This window comes from Talpa occidentalis, unplaced genomic scaffold, assembly GCF_014898055.3.
Source record: "Talpa occidentalis isolate TD23 unplaced genomic scaffold, MPIMG_talOcc4v2.1 talOcc4.11, whole genome shotgun sequence".
NCBI lineage: Eukaryota > Metazoa > Chordata > Mammalia > Eulipotyphla > Talpidae > Talpa > Talpa occidentalis.
Genome location: NW_023601104.1, coordinates 30,723,434 through 30,742,351, shown reverse-complemented (window position 1 = coordinate 30,742,351; position 18,918 = coordinate 30,723,434). Strand labels below are relative to the sequence as shown.

Sequence of the window (18,918 nt, the reverse complement as noted above, 5' to 3'; positions counted from 1 at the left end):
TGTTATATGACACTTTTGTCTAACAAAGGAGTTATCACTAATGATTTGGAAAACAGAGTAAATGATCTTTAAACACAAATTAGGATTTTGATTGTAAATGTTTAATAGAAATACACAATCTTCCTTTTTCAAATAGCAATGAACAGGTTTATAACAATCACTAAGAACACAAGATTCTGCCACAAAGATGCAGCATTAATCTACTGCAAAGCTGATCTGCCCAATTACACATAGAAAGTAAGCTGAAAGAACATCAGAAGTTAATACAAACAGGTAGTGACAAGTTTACAGACATGCAAAATATCCTTCAGTGCAATGAACTTACAAAATAATCAGCCAGCCTATGCTAATCAGATGTTTTTAGGTCAAACCAATTTCCATCTTAGGCTCAGAAAAACAACATAACTCATTGAATCTCCTTTCCCCAGGAACAATGGGAATGGCACAAGAAAAAGCTATAATGCCTTAGATTCTTTAATACAAGCGTTACTTCTAACACTTATTTACTTGGTTTACTTGGAATGCGTTAGAGGAAACTGATGTTTTTCACAGTGGCCAAACTTCACAATGTCTAGATTTTTTTCCGAAGGTGTGTTTGGTCTGGCCTGTTTCCAGTTTGCTTCAGACTGCATCGCCAGCAGCTGTTTTACTGACCCCTACAGCCATTTGGGTTTGGAACTCTTATACTCATTGTTTTCTAAGAAATGTTTCATCTTTCTTGAGTGTTGAAAATAGTTCTGATTTAGCTAGGAATGATGTAAGTAATCATGGTGTTCCAATGTTCTGACTGGTTTCTCTCAAATCATTCTGTGCCTCTCCAAGTGCCTACACAGGTAAGCCCTGTAGTAACAGATGTTAAAGAGGTCAAAAGATGTCAGACCTGTTCTCTAGCCCCACGAGGACACAACCATTTAATTAATGACTGAATCTAACCTGATTTTCAAAAAGTCAATGCCACCCCACTTACCAAATAATCCCTTAGGTACAGAATGTATTAGGCCCTGCCTGAATCACTTTCACAGCCTCCTATAGAACAACTTCATTTTGCTTTCTTTAACAAGTAATAGCTGAAAAGAACAAATCCCAACTACAAGAATGGCCTGAACCTGGTAAGGTCAGGACACTGATGAAACAGACCGACTAGACTGGGTAGGTAGGGGAGGGCTTTTACTGTCACAGAATACACAAGAACGACTCTGCCATCAGATATTAGGAATCCATCTCATGCAAGACTACACTAAGATAATACAATAAATTCAGAAATGTCATTGGAGGAAAGGGAAGATAACCTCACTGAGAATTTGACCATTTAACATTAAAAAAACATACATCAGTACAAGAAGGTAAAACTGTAAGAATTATAGATTAGGCTCAAACTGGCAAGAAGTCATCTAAATCTCTTCTTACTGGATCTTTTTCTTTTTTTGTCCATAGCGCCGCCTGCGCTGTTTATAAAGATGACGGAAATTTATGTATAACCCTGCAAGTGAGAAAAGGCTAGTCAGAAATGAGAATCTTTGGCTTTGTTTATATCAGAAACTCTCAGGACAGGGACAATCTCTGGTTGTCTGTTTTTCACTTCCCACAGCACTGTGCTTATTGCAGTTGCTCAGGAAACACAACTTAGAACAAGTCATTAACAATGCATTGGGGGCACCTCAATTTTTCCCCGGTGGGTTTACAATCTAATTTTCTACAAAGTTTTATTATGGAAATTTCATAATTTTCAAAAAAAGATTAAGTCATTGTGCAATAAATACCACCAAGATTTAAATTTTAACTTTTTTCCTTAAGATTTTATTTTTGCATAGGAGAACTGGGGTGTAGGTCAGATGTGCGGGGGGATGCAGAGACAGAGTGCGAAGCAGAACAGGTGGATCTACTGAAATACACTGCTGCAGGGAGCAGTGGGCAAGACGGGAGAGATGTGCTGCACCACGTTGGTTACTGCCTGGCAGGGATCGAACTCAGGCCACAGAGAAGAGCAGGGCCTTCGTGGTGGTAGCACTGAGACTTAACTTCTAGGCTTCCAGGGAGGCCTAATTTTAACTTTTTATATATTTATCTAATTAGTCCTTTACCCCTCTCTTTTTTTTAACATTTAACATCTAAACATTTCATTAATTAGAGTTCAATATTCTTTTTTTCTCTCCCTTTAAAGTGGGATTTGCATAAAATGAAATACACAAATCTGAACAGAAACAACCTGATTTTTAATTCAAGGCTATGTGAAAACATGTATTAAGCAATAGTCTAAAAGTTAGAGGTATTTTTCTAGGAAGCACGATTCTGTGAATGAAAAAACAGGATTTCAGAGTTTGAAAACAAATTTCACTTCTACTTGACTACTAACTTAGCCTCACCTCAAATTCCTCATTGTACAAGCGGGTCGAAAACACTTATTTTACAGATTTATTGTGAGACAACATATATTTTAAAAAAGTGCTCTGATATATATATAACTCTGGCGGTAACACTGCTTCTAAATTATTTGAATTTAGTAGTTATTTCACTCTGAAGAATAAGAATAATCATTACAGGCAATTAAATGAGTATATAAAACCCTGCAAATTAGTGTGTAGCACTATAACATGAAGAAAAGCAAATAGGCCTTAAAATACTTTCACCCTTCCAACCCCCCCTTTTTTTTTTAAGATTTATTTACTCATGCATACAAGAGCTGGGGTACAGGCCAGAGGTGTGTGTGTGGGGGGGGTGTGTGTGAGAGGATTCACCAGAGACAGAGTGGGGAATAGAACAGGCAGTTTGATGGAAACACACTACTGAGGTGAGCAGCGGGCAAGCCAGGAGAGGTCTGCTATGCCATGTGGGTTGCTCCCTGGTAGGCCGGGGGATTGAACTCATGCTGCAGAGGCTGTGGACAGCTTCATAGGTTGCGTCTTAACCCCTTGTGCCATCAGGGAGGCCCCCTACTTCCAACCCTTTTAGTAGAATATTTTAAGTGTTTTTTCAATATTTATTCCTAGGACACTTTCACTATGCCCATATCTCAGGAAGCCTAGTTACAGTAACACTGGATTTATCTAGTAATAGAAAAATAGAGCTCTTTTAATTGGTGCATTTTGTAAATTGAAGTTTACTCCTTTCAAGGGCCAAATATTTAGACACTCTTGGTTCAAAAATTTTCTGAAATGGACTATACTCTTTCTAAAAAAGAAAAAAATGGAATAAAATTTAACCTTTGGCAAATGACGACCTACACTACACCTATAATGTATGTTATTTAACTGTTTCTGCCATGTGTTGGTAGCCTAGAGGGGCTCCAAAAGGAGGTAGTAGGGTTCTCCCCCAACACTAAATGAAAGATCACTAGGTTTACTTTTTGTGGTCTCTTCTCACTGGGAGAACAAACCTCCAAGATGGTTCCCAAAGATCCCTACCTCATGGTGTTTCATACCCTATGTAGTGCCTCCCGAAGTGTACAAGGTTGGTCTGTGTGACCAACAGAATATGGCAAAAATGGTAGTAAGTCACTTCTGAGATTAGATTATCAAAGGCAATGTGGCTTCTGGCTCTCTCTGATCCCCACCTCTGGGGGAAGTTATGTCATGTGGAGCCACATGGAGAAGTACCATGACAAGAAACTGAAGCCTCCTGTTCACAGCTACATGAGTGACCTTGGGGCAGATCCTCCATGCCAATGAAGAATGCAGAGGCTGTAGCCTTAGCTGAGCTGACAGCTTGACTGAAATCACTTAAGTGACCTTGACGCAGCTAACCTGCTTTCTGACATGCAGAAACTTAGATAATAAACATTTGTTGTTTTAAGTTGCTAAGTTCTGGGGTAATGTGTTGCACAGCAATAGATAATTACTGTACTGTCTTCTGTCACATCCTTCTGTTTGCTAAGAAACCAGACAGCCATAATTATTTTGGGCCCCTTAAAAGACATCTGTGAACTAAAACGGTGAGAAACACATACATTATATTGTGTTTGAACTTTATCTACTAAATAGTCCTTAGGAAGACTTTGAAATCTCTTACTTTTATAATAATGCAGGTTTACTTTGTTTTCTTTCAGTTATTAGCTTTTATGAATTAAGGCAAGAATGTGTGATTTTATAAATCAATAAGCAAGCAGGTTTTATATGAAGAGCAAGGGGACTTCTCTAGTGTTAGGGAGAAGGTATTAGGGAGAAGGTGTTAGGGAGAAGGTATCATGACATCTCTCAACTCCTCAGAGGATTTTATTGCCCTCTTCCTTCCTTGTTTCCAATTGTTTTTACCACTTCTGTAAAATCTGGATAAGGAATCTGCCACTGAAATTAGTAAAAGTAAAATGAGTTTTTACTCTATTTTAAAAGAGCTTCTTACATTATTTTAAACGTGAGCTATCTTATGGTGAATTTCCAATGACCAAGAGTATTTCAAGAAGGTAACCACTGGAGATTTGGGAAAAAATACTTCCAACATCTAACACATTCCCCTAGTGGGTCTTCTTGGCAATGTAATCTTTCTCTTAACTCTGTATTACTCTTTTGGAAATAAGAACCCTAATAAGGACTTTGAAAACTTTGAATCATTTAACTCTATCCTCTAGGAAGTGATGGGAAAAAAAAATCTATTACAGAGCTAGTACTTACCTAAAAATAACATTATAAGATAAATCTGAAGAAAAAAGGAAAATCTAACTTTGATTTTCACTGGATATGGCAATGTGAAACTGAATCTTCCTGTTTCATTGAATACTGGAATGGACTGGATCACAGAGACAGCTGAAAGTAGAAATAAGAACTTGTTAGAAGCAAATGAAATACAGTAACATATAGCAACAAAACTTTCTAACCCCTCAAAGTCAGTTTGGGGTTTGTTGGAACTATTCCTTGTCCTTTTGTATGGAGGGCTCATGCCTCTTGGTCCCCAGCCCCCAGTTTTCCTAAGAGATAAGCCTATAAGCTAACAACAGAAAGATGAATGAGGAATAGTAATTTGAGCACATTGGGCTTCAGTTTCCTATTCTCTAAAATGAAGAGAAAAATCCCCACCTGACTTATTTACTGGGTATTTTTCAGAATAAGATGATCTCTGAACCTGATTTGGAAAATTAAGACCACCACATAGGGCCCTCCCTGGTGGCACAGGAGTTAAAGACAGTGCTATCAAACTACTGCCAGCCACTACAGCACAAGTTCAATCCCCAGCTGGCCAGGGAGCAACCCACACGGCGCAGCAGACCTCTCCTGTCTCACCCCTATTCCCCTCAGCAGTGAATTTCAGTACATCTGTCTGTTCTGCTCCCCACTCTCTCTGGTGACTCCTCTCACCTTCCACACCTCTGGCTTTCACCCCAGTTCTTGTATGCATAAATAAATAAATCTTTAAAAAAAAAAAAAAAAAAGACCACCACATAAACAGAAAGCATGTAGTATGTGACAACCCAACTTTCAAACCTTACAAAATAAGCTACTTCCCTGTGGCAGTTTAGTGCCAGAAGTATGATGGAAGAACTGAAAAGTCCAACACTGATATATCACACTAAGGCTGGCAGAGTGAGAGAGAAAAATTTGGCCTATCAGCTTAGCTATACTTGAAGCTAGGCTATAAAACCTAGAGTTCCTTAAAGTACCTTCTGCCAAACATCCCAGAGGATAGATGGGAATCCACACAGTGTAACGAAGCCATGTGAGTACCTTCCAATCCATGTCAATGCAGCAAAGCATGTAGAAGGGATACCTATTGAAAATAAGAGAAAAACATTTTAAAAGCTACTACGGGTTCTGTTGGTTTTTTTTTTTTAATTTTTTTTAAAGATTTTTTTTAAAGATTTATTTATTTTTGCATACAATAACTGGGATAGGGGCCAGAGGTGTGGGAGGGTGAGAGGATTCACCAGAGACAGAGTGGGAAACAGAAAAGGCAGATCGACCGAAGTACACTGCTGAGGGGGAGCAGCGGGCGAGTCAGGAGAGGTCTGCTGCGCCATGTGGGTTGCTCCCTGGCTGGGGATTGAACTCGTGCTGCAGTGGCTACAGACAGCTTCATAGGTTGCTTCCCAACCCCTTGTGCCACCAGGGAGGCCCCTAGATTTATTTTATTTTTGTGCATACAAGAGCTGGGGTATAGGCCAGAGGTGTCGGGGGAGTGAGAGGAGTCACCAGAGACAGAGTGGGGAACAGAACAGGCAGACTGACTGAAATACACTGCTGAGGGGAGCAGCAGGTGAGTCAGGAGAGGTCTGCTGCGCCATGTGGGTTGCGCCCTGGCTGTGGATCAAACTCGTGCTGCAGTGGCTGCGGTTAGCTTCATAGGTTGCATGTTAACCCCCTGTGCCATCAAGGAGGCCCTGTTTTTTGTTGTTTTTTTTTTTTTTTAAATTAAAGATTTATTTATTTATACATAGACGAACTGGAGTGTAGGCCAGACGTGCAGGGGGTGAGAGGATTCACCAGAGACAGAGTATGGAGCAGAACAGGAGGACTGACTGAAATACACTGCTGAGGGGAGCAGCAGGCAAGACAGGAGAGGTCTACTGTGCCATATGTGGGTTAGCTCCCTGGCCGAGGATTCGAACTTAGGCCATCCATGTGATAGTGCTGAGACTTAAGCCCTATGCCACTAAGGAGGCCCTACTGCAGGTTCTAAATGCAACCCTAGAACATCATACAAGAAGAATCATTTGATAACAAGCCTCAGATGGCTTCTTCAGAACAGAATTGTCATCCTCCCATCATATTTCTCCCCAAATTATCAAAGGGTATTAACTCTCTTTAATGGCAGGGGAAGTTTAGGTCTCAAAGGACTCTTCTTTGGAATAGTTCAGTATATGGACTGAGGTTCAGAAGCTTTTTAGATTTAGTCCTAGTGCTGGTCTATGTTCCCGTTGGACATGGATGATAAACACTATATTTCTGGATAAATGAACTGTTATCAAAATTAAAGTATATAAAAGACCTCTAATCTACAATCACACTCTATTTACAAAGAGATAATATAAGAAAATAAACTTGTTTCTTTCCAAAAAGTAAAAGTTAACATTAAGTATCCATAATCTAAGAACAAAATTGCAGTTACCAGAAGGGCAGGGTTCGGGTGGATAAATTGGGTAAAAGTGGTAAATTGTATGATGAAGGATGGAAATCACATTCAGTAATGTGATTACCGAACATAATGTATTAATAGTATACACAGATGTTGATATACAATGCCATATACCGGGCCTCCCCGCTGGCGCAGCGGTTGAGCGCTGGGTTGCCGGGCTGCCCGCAGCCTCGCGGCACTGGTTCAATCTGCGGCTGCTCCCCGGCCACCGGAGGAGGGTCCCACACGGCGCGCAGACCTCTCCTGCCGCCCGCTGCTGCCCTCAGCAGTGTGCTTTGGTCCTTCTGCCTGCTCTGCTCCCCGCTCTGGCTCTGGTGAGTTCTCTCGCCCTCCCGCGCTTCTGACTGTACCCAGTGTTTGTATGAATAAATAAATAAGTAAATCTTTAAAAAAAAAAAAAAAAAGTAAAATAAATAAAATATTAAATGTCTTTAAAAAAAAAAAAAAACAATGCCATATACCTAAAACCTATACAATGTTATAAACCAGTATTACATCAATTAAAAAATTTTTGTCCAGGGGCCTCCCAGGTGGCGCAGCGGTTGAGCGCTGGGTTGCGAGGCTGCCCGCGGCTGCAGCGCCGGTTCGATCCCCGGCTGCTCCCCGGGCACCAGAGGAGGGTCCCACATGGCGCGCAGACCTCTCCTGCCGCCCGCTGCTCCCCTCAGCAGTGTACTTCGGTCCTTCTGCCTGCTCTGCTCCCCGCTCTGACTCTGGTGAATTCTCTCACCCTTCCAAGCTTCTGACTGTACCCAGTGCATGTATAAACAAAACAAACAAACAAACTAAATAAATAAAAAACATGCCTTTATTAAAAGAAAAAAAAAAACCTATTAAAAAAAAAATTTTGTCCAGTACATAATCTGTTTCACCTTTGTATTAAATAGATCTCTAGCAGGTATACTGGGTGCCACAGGATAGAAAGCAGTCAAGACAGTCTAGGAGTGCTAGTATCTGTTCTCCCTCTGATCTGTTGACTTTGTCAAAATATCACCAAACCTGGAGCTGGGGAGTGGACTTGCAAAACCCTTGCTCCCAAAAATATGGATTATGTATGGTCTGGAAAGAAGAACACATTTACTTTCGTTGGATTTTTTTTTTCAAAGATTTTTTTTTTTTTTAAAGATTTATTTATACAAGCACTGGGTACAGTCAGAAGCGCGGGTGGGTGAGAGAATTCACTAGAGACAGAGCCGGGAACAGAACAGGCAGATGGATGAAATACACTGCTGAGGGGAGCAGCAGGTGCCGTAGGAAAGGTCTGTGCACCATGTGGGACCGTTGCCGGCAGCCCAGGATCAAACCAGCGCTGCAGAGGCTGCGGGCAGTTTCGCAGCCCAGTGCTCAACCGCTGCGCCACCAGGGGAGGCCCTGGATTTTTTTTTTTTTTAACTATTTCTTCTACTCACAACTAAGAATAGAAGAATCAGATAAGAGGTTGATTCAAACTTCAGTAATTTGGTAGCAAAAGATTAATTTCTATCATCCCTTTTAGAAGCCTGGTTTGACTAATTTTACCCAACCTGGATTATTCCCTTCATTCCAAGTCTCTTCAGCCCTTTCAAGAATTTTTTCCTATGAAATGAGTTATTTCTTTCCAAAGAGAAAGCCAAGTTCCTGAAAGATAAGATGGGCTTTTCATTCTCTGGATCTCTCCCTCTGCTCCCCAGTGCTTAGGATGGTACTGAAATCCAATGACTGCTTTAAAAACAAAACAAAACAAAAACTCTGCCTCACATTTGCAGAGCATACAGATGCAGCTAAACTATACACACGTGTAATCTTAATCCTAAATCAAATGTGAAGGCTAATACTCCCTCAAAGACAGTCACTTCAGAGAGAGAGAAGTATGCAAACATCATGCTTGCATTTATACTCACCTGAAAATTTCAATTGTGCTCCACATGTAAAACACAAAGAAGACCACGGCTTTGTTTTGCATTTCTTCCATGGTCCCAAAGATGATAAACAAAATGAAATTTCTTCCGAGAAGCTATTAAAAAAACCCATAAAAGAGAAAAAAGTTTAAACATATATATAAAAACCAAATAAATGTGTTACCTGAAACCTTACCCTACTAAGCACAAGGTAAATAGAAGATTGAGTCCAAACAGTTTAATCATCTGTTCTAGTTTTGGAACAAGTTAAATTGCCCACACCAGTCTTTCTGAATAGACATGTATGTGTAATAGTATCTTTTTAAAAATACACACATTCAAACATCTTAAAGAATACTGCCAAATGAACACTTTTGTCATTTGCTAAGTTAAGAAATAGAACATTACCAGTGTGCACCCCTCCAAGGTAACTACTATCCTGTATTAATTATGCCACTGCTCTTCTTCATAAATTTACCCCTTATATATATATTCCCAACAGTATATTATTTCATTTTGCCTGTTTTGAAACTTATTGATATCACCTTTTGTGTATTATTCTATGACTTGCTTTTTACTCCTGAGATTCACCCATGTTGATACATGTGGTGCTGCCCAACTCTAGGTAGATACACTCATACTATGCTCACATGACAAGCACTCCCTGGTGCTGTGTGATGTAGCAATACTAAACCTGACCCTCCATCTTGCCCTAGAAATTCTGCCTTAATGGTTATTTGTACTTAGTGCTGATATATAAAAATATTCCATATTAGTGGGTCATCCACTATATCCTTTTATTTTAAAAACTAAGTAAGGACAGAAACTCTAAAATAAAAGGGCTGTTATAGTAACACTCTTTACCCTTCATCTGATACTATCAGAATACTAGGCTGGTATACCAGAAAAACACAGAACTATAAAAATGGTATTCCAAAAGAGACTAAGGAACAATCACATGGTTCCGCCTGAGTACAGAGTAGATGGTATTTAATCATACTAGCTAGGAAAAAGGGAAGGAGGATGAAAAACTCTAATGCACCATTCCTAATAGCACCCTTCTAAATATTAGGAAACATGGTGGATGTTTGGGGGGAAAATATCCCACATCAAAAGAGCCACCGTCATATCTGAAATACATATATATATACACATACATATGTATACACACACGCACATACATACACAGTTCCTAGGTATTACCCTTCATCTACTCAACATGGCAGGAAACCAAACATATCTCTAAGAAGAATGAGGGACAGGTTTTTCTGGTCCCATCTGAGAATCAAACTTACCTAGTTCTACAGTTTTTAAAATAACTTGTTTATTTCATGGAGCTGTCATAAACAGTCAAACAGACCTGAAATAGCAAATATCTACCTTGGAAAAATATCCCTGAGTTTAAATTCTCCCTTCTTGTTCAGATAAAACAATGCTATTTCCTATATAAGTAGGTATTTTTATTGAGACTTCTCAGCAAATTGTGGCAAACTATTAAATAAACCTTGAAATATTTCATTCCCCACCCTTGAGCTCAACTGTTCAATACCTGAATAAGAGAAGGTACCACTGGTGATTTAGTGACTCCAATTGCTGCATTGATAGTTTCTACCACTGACAGCATCTGGCAGAAATACATCATGTCAGCCATGGTGTGGAATGTGTCATAGAAGGACTCTATGGGACAAATATATATTAAAGATAAATCAAGTGGCAAATTCCAACAGAATAATTTCTCAAACTATGTAACTCCTTATATGAAAGGAATTTTATAAAAGGTATAATGATATCGGTTAATATTAAGCTGGAGGAGAGCAGGTCTATGGGATCATAGTAACCAGTAAACTCTATTGGTTACCAGGACGTTAACACACAAACCATATGTGTCCTTCTCACTTTAAAAGGCAAGGAAAAAAGAACACTTAGACCTCATTCAGTTATATACTGAAAAACCTATATATCACTAATAGTGATAATACTTTTCAGGTCCATCATATCATTTAATTTAAAACTAAAACCTGTATCACATATATTGATTCTAACTAGTCCTTAAAAATCTCAAAAACTGTATAATCATAAATAAATGCAGAGGTGTAAAAGTACTAAATAAGAGACCTCCCTGGTGGCACAAGGGGTTAAGCACCGTACTGTGAAGCAGTCCATAGCCTTTGCAGCACGAGTTTGACCTCCGCTCACCAGGGAGCAACCCACATGGCACAACAGACCTCTCCTGCCTCACCCAAGGGGTTAAGACACAACCTATGAAACTATCTGCAGCCAGTGCAGCACAAGTTCGATCCCCAGCCAGGGAGCTACCCACATGGTGCAGCAGACCTCTCCTGACTCGCCTGCTGCTCCCCTCAGCAATATATTTTGGTTGATCTGCCTGTTCTGCTCACCACTCTGTCTCTGGTGAATCCTCTCACCCACTATACCTCTGACCTGTACCCCGATTCTTGTATGCATAAATAAATAAACGTTAAATAAATAAATCTTTTAAAAAAAAATAAAGGCCAGGCCTCCCTGGTGGCGCAGTGGTTGAGCACTGGGCTGCAAAGCTGCCCACAGCCTCTGCAGCGCCGGTTCAATCCCCGCACGCCGGCAAGGGTCCTACATGGTGCGCAGACCTCTCCTGCCGCCCGCTGCTCCCCTCAGCAGTGTACTTCAGTCATTCTGCCTGTTCTGGCTCTGGTGAATTCTCTTACCCTCCCGTGCTTCTGACTGTACCCAATGCTTGTATGAATAAATAAATAAATCTTAAAAAAAAAAAAAAAAAAGAAATGTTCTCTTTAGAAAAATAAATAAAGGCCTAAACATCTAAAATGATGGAACAGGGCCTCCCCGGTGGCGCAGCGGTTGAGCGCTGGGTTGCGAAGCTGCCTGCAGCCTCAGCGGCACCGGTTCAATCCCCGGCTGCTCCCCTGCCACCGGAGGCGGGTCCCACATGGTGCGCAGACCTCTCCTGCCACCCGCTGCTCCCCTCAGCAGTGTACCTTGGTCCTTCTGCCTGCTCTGCTCCCTGCTCTGGCTCTGGTGAATTCTCTCACCCTCCCGCACTTCTGACTGTACCCAGTGCATGTATAAACAAAACAAACAAATAAATAAATAAAACATGCCTCTATTAAAAAAAATAATAATAAAATAAAATAAAATGATGGAACATCTGAGCAAACTAGAATATATCTACTTAATGGAAAAATTATAGTTTTATTTTATTTATTTTTTAAAAAGATTTATTTATGATACAATAACTGGGGTACAGGCCAGAGGTGTGGGGGGTGAGAGGACCCACCAGAGACAGCGGGGAACAGAACAGGCAGATTGTCTGAAATACACTGCTGAGGGCCTCAGCAGTGTATTTCATCAGTCTGCCTATTCTGTTCCCCTGTCTGTGGTGAATCCTCTCACCCTCCAGCGCATCTGGCCTATACCCCGGTTCTTGCATAAAAATAAATCTTTAAAAAAAAAATTATAATATTTGGGCCTCCCTGGTGGCACAAAGGGTTAAGGCGCAACTTATGAAGCTATCTGCAGGCACTGTAGCACAGACTTGGATCCCTGGCCAGGGAGCAACCCACATGACGCAGCAGACCTCTCCATTGCTCCTCTCAGCAGTGTACTTTTTTTTTTTTTTTTTTTTTAAGATTTATTTATTTATTTATACAAGCACCAGGGTACAGTCAGAAGCGCGGGAGGGTGAGAGAGTTCACCAGAGTCACAGCAGGGAACAGAACAGGCAGACTGACGAAATACACTGCTGAGGGGAGCAGCGGGCATGGCAGAAGAGGTCTGTCTTGCCATGTGAGACCCTCGCCAGAGGCCAGGAATCGAACCCGTGCTGCAGAGGCTGCGGACAGCTTCACAGTGTGGCACTCAACTGCCTACGCCAGCAGGAAGGCCCCCAAATATTATCATTTTAAATGACAGTTAGTGCTGATGTGAGATCAGCAACTGTGTATAAATTCTGAGTGGTGTGAAATATATTATCCTCTACATTTCATACTGGTCCTCACTTGACGTTTGCATTCCTACATTCCTCCTTGCAGTGTTTCTCAAATAGGGCATCACTGACGTACTGGGCAAGATAATTCTTTGTCCCATACATTGCAGAAAGTTTAGGATTCTTGGCTCCCTGCTCTTAAATACCAGTTGTCCCTCTGAGGATATTTCAGAGGTAGGATAGTTAACTACAAAGATGACAATGTAAGAGTCTCCAAAAAGTACAATTTAAATATAATATCAGATGAAAACTAAACTACTATTTTTGCAAAACTGATCCACTTGCAAAACCGCTACAATGCCAAATACGAAATGAAAAATGGAATATAGTTATTGTGTAATTTTACCAGAAAAATTCCACCAATGAGTTCAAAATTTGACTATTTCTTTTCTTTAAAGAATAAAAATTATATGGCAATTTAAATTTTGCTATATATGATAAGTTATTTTCATAATTTTAAATGTCACTTTTCAGAACAAAAATCCCAATCAAATATTTTTGTTACTATTTACAACAAAATTCTGGTATCCTTTTTAAGGATTCATTTTAAGTAGCGTTTTTCCTGGACAAACTATCTTTGAAAAAGTAGGGCCTCCCATACTTTGAAACAGAAAGTTCTATCTTAAGATTTGATATATGGGAAATAACAATTGACTTTGCTGCATTGCCTGATTTTTTTTTTAAATATTTATTTCTTTATACATACAAGAACTGGGGTACAGGCCAGAGTTGTGGGGGAGTGAGAGGATTCACCAGAGACAGAGTGGAGATCAGAACAGACAGAAATACACTGCTGAGGAGAGCAGTGGGAGAGTCAGGAGAGGTCTGCTGCGCCATGTGGGTTGCTCCATGAGTTCAGGGATCAAACTCGTGCTGCAGTGGCTACAAGAAGCTTCACAGGTTGCGTCCTAACCCCTTGTGCCACAAGGGAGGCCCCTGCTTTGCCTGATTTTATGGGAAATTCATCCCTATCTCAATTCAGGAATAGAAATTTGATTTCTAGAATGAGAATCACAAAAAGGTATAAAATGCTTATCAAAACTTGAAAAATAAGATGCAAAATTATATATACAGTATGACTATAATTATGTTTTCAACTTCAGAAGAAAAAGGACTAAAAGGAAATGTATAAAAATGTTAATAGTAATAGTTAATCTTTTATTCACCTCCCCTTCCTCCAACCATACCACTCCCCTGGTTTTTCCCCCATTTTCCAAACTTTCTTAAATCAGAAAATTTACTTTTATGATTTTAAAAAAACAACCATTTTTGACAGTACTAAAAGGTATATTAATGGAACAAAAATTTAAATAGTGGTAGTATAAAAGAGTGTAGTGTTTCTGGGTGGCATACATCAAAATCCTTAAAAACAATTTTCCCTTTTATCTTGCAATCTCACTTCATGAATTGTTCATAAGGAAGTTACGTGGGTTTGGACAGATACACATTAAGGTGCCAAGAACCTGTTGCTCTCATAGATGAGATTACAGGGTAATTTTTTGTCTTAAGTATTTCTCCATGCTTCTGTGACACATATTATAATTTGGAAAAAATAAAAAGTATATTTAATAAAAAAGTATTCACTAATAGAGGGTTAGACAAGTTCAAACAAGACTTTGTTCTAGATAAGCCAGAGTTTGCTGCTGTTTCCTTCATATAAGAAATTTAGTAAGATCATGTTTACATGAAAAGGCAAATGAAAGTATGGATTTTGCTATTCACCAACACCCTTTATTCAAAAGGAGAAAAACTGCAAAGGATAAACTATGACCTCAGTGCCAGGCCCCAGGTCCTTACCACATCTGTGAGAACTGATAAAAGAAGAATTAAACCAGCAGTTCCATTCCAGGAGACAGCTGGGAAGAGGCTCAGAGCCAAAATAGAAATTACGAGTCCAGAAAGCTTACTTTAAACACATGATGCAGTTAGCAAATTTTGGCCTGGGTCACCTAGCAGTAAGCATGCTGGCATGGAACACTCAGAGTCAATCCAACTGTGTTGGGTTAAACTAATTATTTATGTATTTGAATATCCCTATTTTCATTCCATGGGCCTTATGATAGCTCCATATGATAAAAGCTACAGGTCTGAGAATAATTATGTCTGAGACTTCCTGTGTTTCTTTCTTTGTTCCTTTAAGTCACACAGGATCGCAGGCAGTAGGTATTTGGGAAATTTTTCACTATCTTGGTACTGTGCTCTATAGACTTCTAAGGTGTAAGGAAACTGGAAAAACATCATGCACTTCTTTCAAATGACTCTGGAGTTAACCACAATTCACCTTCTATAAAACGTAGGTGGGAAAACTTCGGACTGAAGAATAAAATAGTCCACAGGATTATCTCTTTATAAATAGAGTTTATATTTTCCATTATACTTAAACTTTCCCCCATATTTATTTTATAAAATAAAGGAGAAATTTTTATTGTCCACATTCAAACCATTTAAAATAGCACATTTCCTTCCAATCTTTTTGCATGTACTAGTTCAGTTTTTTCTCTTTTTATATAGGTGTGATCAAGCTAGAAGAATAAATTCATACTTTTTTCTTGAACTATCAAAAGTACTTTTCCATTATGGCATTATCTTACAGTTTTAACAGTTTTTTAGACCATTTCCAGGAGTGAACCAGGATCCATTTTTACTCTTCCATATGTCATTGGCAGTTTTTGAAAAGGGGGTATGAGGTAATTTCACTGGTAACCTAACAATATTATACTGGTTGCTGTTTCGAGAACTGACTAGGGAAATAAGGAGAGGAAGAGGGGGATCAGTTAGAAGGCTTTGGCAATAAACCTTACAGGAGATGACTGTGACTTGGAGAATGGAGATGGTTGCATAAAGTTAATTAGTAGCAGTCAGATTCTAGGTATGTTTATGATACCAGAGCAATAAGATGGATTTGGGGAATATCATTCCTTGAAACACTGACCTTCTATTTTTCCTTAAAGTACTTATATGTACATAAAAAAATTACTGACCAACATTTCCCTTTCTATTGATTCATGATTGCTTTTTATCACTTATGTAACTTGGCTTTACAAAATGTAAGAGCTATTTTTGGGCCATCTACTCACTAATGCAATGCTATTTTAATTATCTTTCCTTCACATCAGGTAGATAAAGTCCTCTCCCATTACTTTCTTCCCTTGAATTTTATTATCTATTTACTATTTACAATAAAATTTCAGAATACTTCAGATAATATTCTCAAACTTTTCCTTTGTCATTTACTTTGTCAGACTTCTGTCAAACATAAGTTAATTTGGCAAGGAACCGGCATATTTATGATAGTCTTTTCATTTTTAGAAAATGAAAATGAATTCTAAAATGAATTTTTAGAATAGTCCATTAGAGAATCTATTTAGGCTCCAAAAGAGTGAGATCCCTTTTGGTCTTGTATAACTTTGGCACTAGATGTATTACATCCATTTATTTAGTGATAAATGAACTATCAAAAATGAATTATCAAGCACTGAACAGAGAAGGAAGTGCACCAGCTAGCTATGTGGACGTGGAACATTTCTTTGACAATCTCCAAGCCTATTTCATCACCAGTTAAAAGGACAGAATATCCAGTCTGCTGGCTTCATAAGACAATAGGAACAAAGAGATGTGAGAGTACCATGAAAGGCATGAAGTGCCAAACAAGTATGGGGGTTATTATTAATATCAAAGGCAGAATGTTACTTTTGATGAGTAATGGGCCAAACTACTAAAAAAAGAAAACTAGTCTTGAAATTTTGTACTTGCCTTTTCCCAAGATAAAGAACCGCACTGTCATGTTGACAAACATCCAAGAGAATCCCAAGAACTGCACAAGATTATACATGAACAGATATCCTTTCTTCAGACTTGTAAGAGCTAAAAAGCAAAGCAAGGCAGTAAGCTGTTAAAAGCAGTAGTTTTAGCACGAGAGGGATGTGAGGGGAATACCTGAATGACTACATCCCTCTATCTTACTTGGATCCCTAAATGCCCACACAAATACCTGGCCCAGGTCTGCACCAGCCTGGGCTCCGGGCCCCATAAAGAAACAGGTAAGAGTCTGAATCATCAGCCCCAGCAGGCGAGGCAAGAAAGCTGACTGTGTACCCCCAGGGACTCGGTGGTGAGATCCAGGCACCCTCAAGGGCACCTCGTCCCTGGTGGTGGTGGGCTCCCCTTGCCCTGTGAAGGGGAAAGCGAGCCGGGAGGCAGCCCGCCAGCAGCTCCAACTCTTGCCCAACTCTCAGTCTGAGGGCGCAGAAGAGGGGCCCCTTCTCTCAGTGCCAGAGGAGGTGCAGCCATTGCCCCCAGTCTGCATGTACCCCATGAGGGGGATGTGGCAGGACGAGAAGGTGGCTCTGTACTGCAACAAGGTGCTACAGAGCTGTAAGGCAGAAGATGCAGAAAAATTAAAGTTGAAAGACAAATTCCACTAAACCTTTCAAAAATTCAATTTAGAATGAGGAAGCCTTTATTCTGCTTTTCAGATTAAGTTTTATATAGACCTTCATTGTTCTCCCATGGTAAACTCTTTTGAGTACAGGTACTATGATGGATTCACGGACTCTACACCTCAAGGATCTCATACAATGCTTCCATGCAACAAGAATTTAATAGATACAAACAGAATTGAACCCATGTCACCCAAAAGACAATACACTTACAGAGTTTCTTGCTTATAAGTGGTTGGACAGACAGAAATAGAACCGGAATTTTAAAAGGCTAATGGATAGAGAGTATACAGAATACTCTCCATCTTTAAGGCTGACTACCACACTTATCTGTGGCACAGCCTTGAGGTCTCAGCTGGGAGAAAAACACCAAGCTGGAAGAAGTGTAGCCTTGGACCTATGTGGTAATTTCCACATGTCTATGTAGCACTTCCTGCCACCTAACATTAGGCCAGTCAGGAGACCGAGGTTTCATTCTGCAATACCAATCTTGGTTTATCCAGATGATGTTAAGCCCCAAACAGAAAAGAAGCATTAAAAAGTAAGGCATCTGATGTGGATATGCACAGTTTAAGTACTGGACATGAAGGATTTCTCATAAACTCACCTCTATAGTATTAGCTCTCTCATCTGTACCCCCATCTTTATCACAAGTTAAGTGGTTATCTACCGTAACAGCAGAGGCAACTTACTTTCAGGGGAGCCTTGGTTTTCAATTCTGAGTTTATTTAGACGTTCTTCTTCCTAAAATTTGGATAGAAGTTTTCCAAGTACACATTAGAATTCCCAGATGTGTGCAGAAGTTCACATATTGGATAAGTGATCTAACTCCTCAAAGCCACCTTTTCCAATGTATTCATACTACACTGGGGAAAATGTCCCAGCTCATGGTTCCAAAAAGCCTCACTCCTCCTTACTAGGTAGTACTAGCATGACAGAATGCCCAACCACTGTTCACAGAGTAAACCAATCAGCTGGCTTCCAAATTACAAAGTAGTCTCAAGATCTTAGAACTGAAAAAGACATCCAGAAGCCTAAACACAATTGTCGAAACAAATAAAAACTTGACGTAGGAAATAGATTGTCATCTTATTTTTCAAGACGACTATATTTTTAAGATAATTTTTTCAAAATCATGTCTCTAACATCAGTATGAAAAGAAGTCAAAATCATGTCTTGAACATCAGTATGAACTCACATTAGCATAATTCAGATAGCTAAGATACAACTGGATACAAGTCAGAATATTTATAGATATATGTATATGCATGGACTAGTATGTACACATATCCTCCCTTCTTCTGACAGCTGAGAGAAGCCCAACAACTATGGGCATGTGGTACCAAGATCTCAGTTTTTACTATTATTCTCCAATAAAAAAGAACAGACCTCCTAAGCCAGGAGCAGGTTATGATGCCAGAAATTTAATGAAGAGCTTAAAAAAAAAAAAAAAAAAAGCATCATGATAATGAAGTTTTGTCAAAGAGAGACAAGAGTCAACTAAAAAGCTTCCAATGGCCAAAGCTGGAACAATATAGCAAAA

At 39.5% G+C, this 18,918-nt stretch overlaps 1 protein-coding gene across 1 annotated transcript in view; it reads right to left on the bottom strand.

Moving 5' to 3' along the window:
- Positions 1 to 86: 86 nt before the first annotated feature.
- The window catches only part of HACD3 (3-hydroxyacyl-CoA dehydratase 3), a 32,298-nt gene continuing 13,466 nt past the window's right edge, over positions 87 to 18,918 (bottom strand). Inside the window, exons 5-12 of the mRNA XM_054688163.1 lie at positions 18,068 to 18,119; positions 16,690 to 16,800; positions 10,486 to 10,613; positions 8,940 to 9,052; positions 5,588 to 5,694; positions 4,605 to 4,736; positions 1,408 to 1,480; positions 87 to 840 (exon numbers count right to left, since the gene is read on the bottom strand). Of these exons, the coding sequence (XP_054544138.1) occupies positions 798 to 840; positions 1,408 to 1,480; positions 4,605 to 4,736; positions 5,588 to 5,694; positions 8,940 to 9,052; positions 10,486 to 10,613; positions 16,690 to 16,800; positions 18,068 to 18,119 (759 nt within the window). The 3' untranslated portion in view covers positions 87 to 797. The remainder of the gene's footprint in view (positions 841 to 1,407; positions 1,481 to 4,604; positions 4,737 to 5,587; positions 5,695 to 8,939; positions 9,053 to 10,485; positions 10,614 to 16,689; positions 16,801 to 18,067; positions 18,120 to 18,918) is intronic.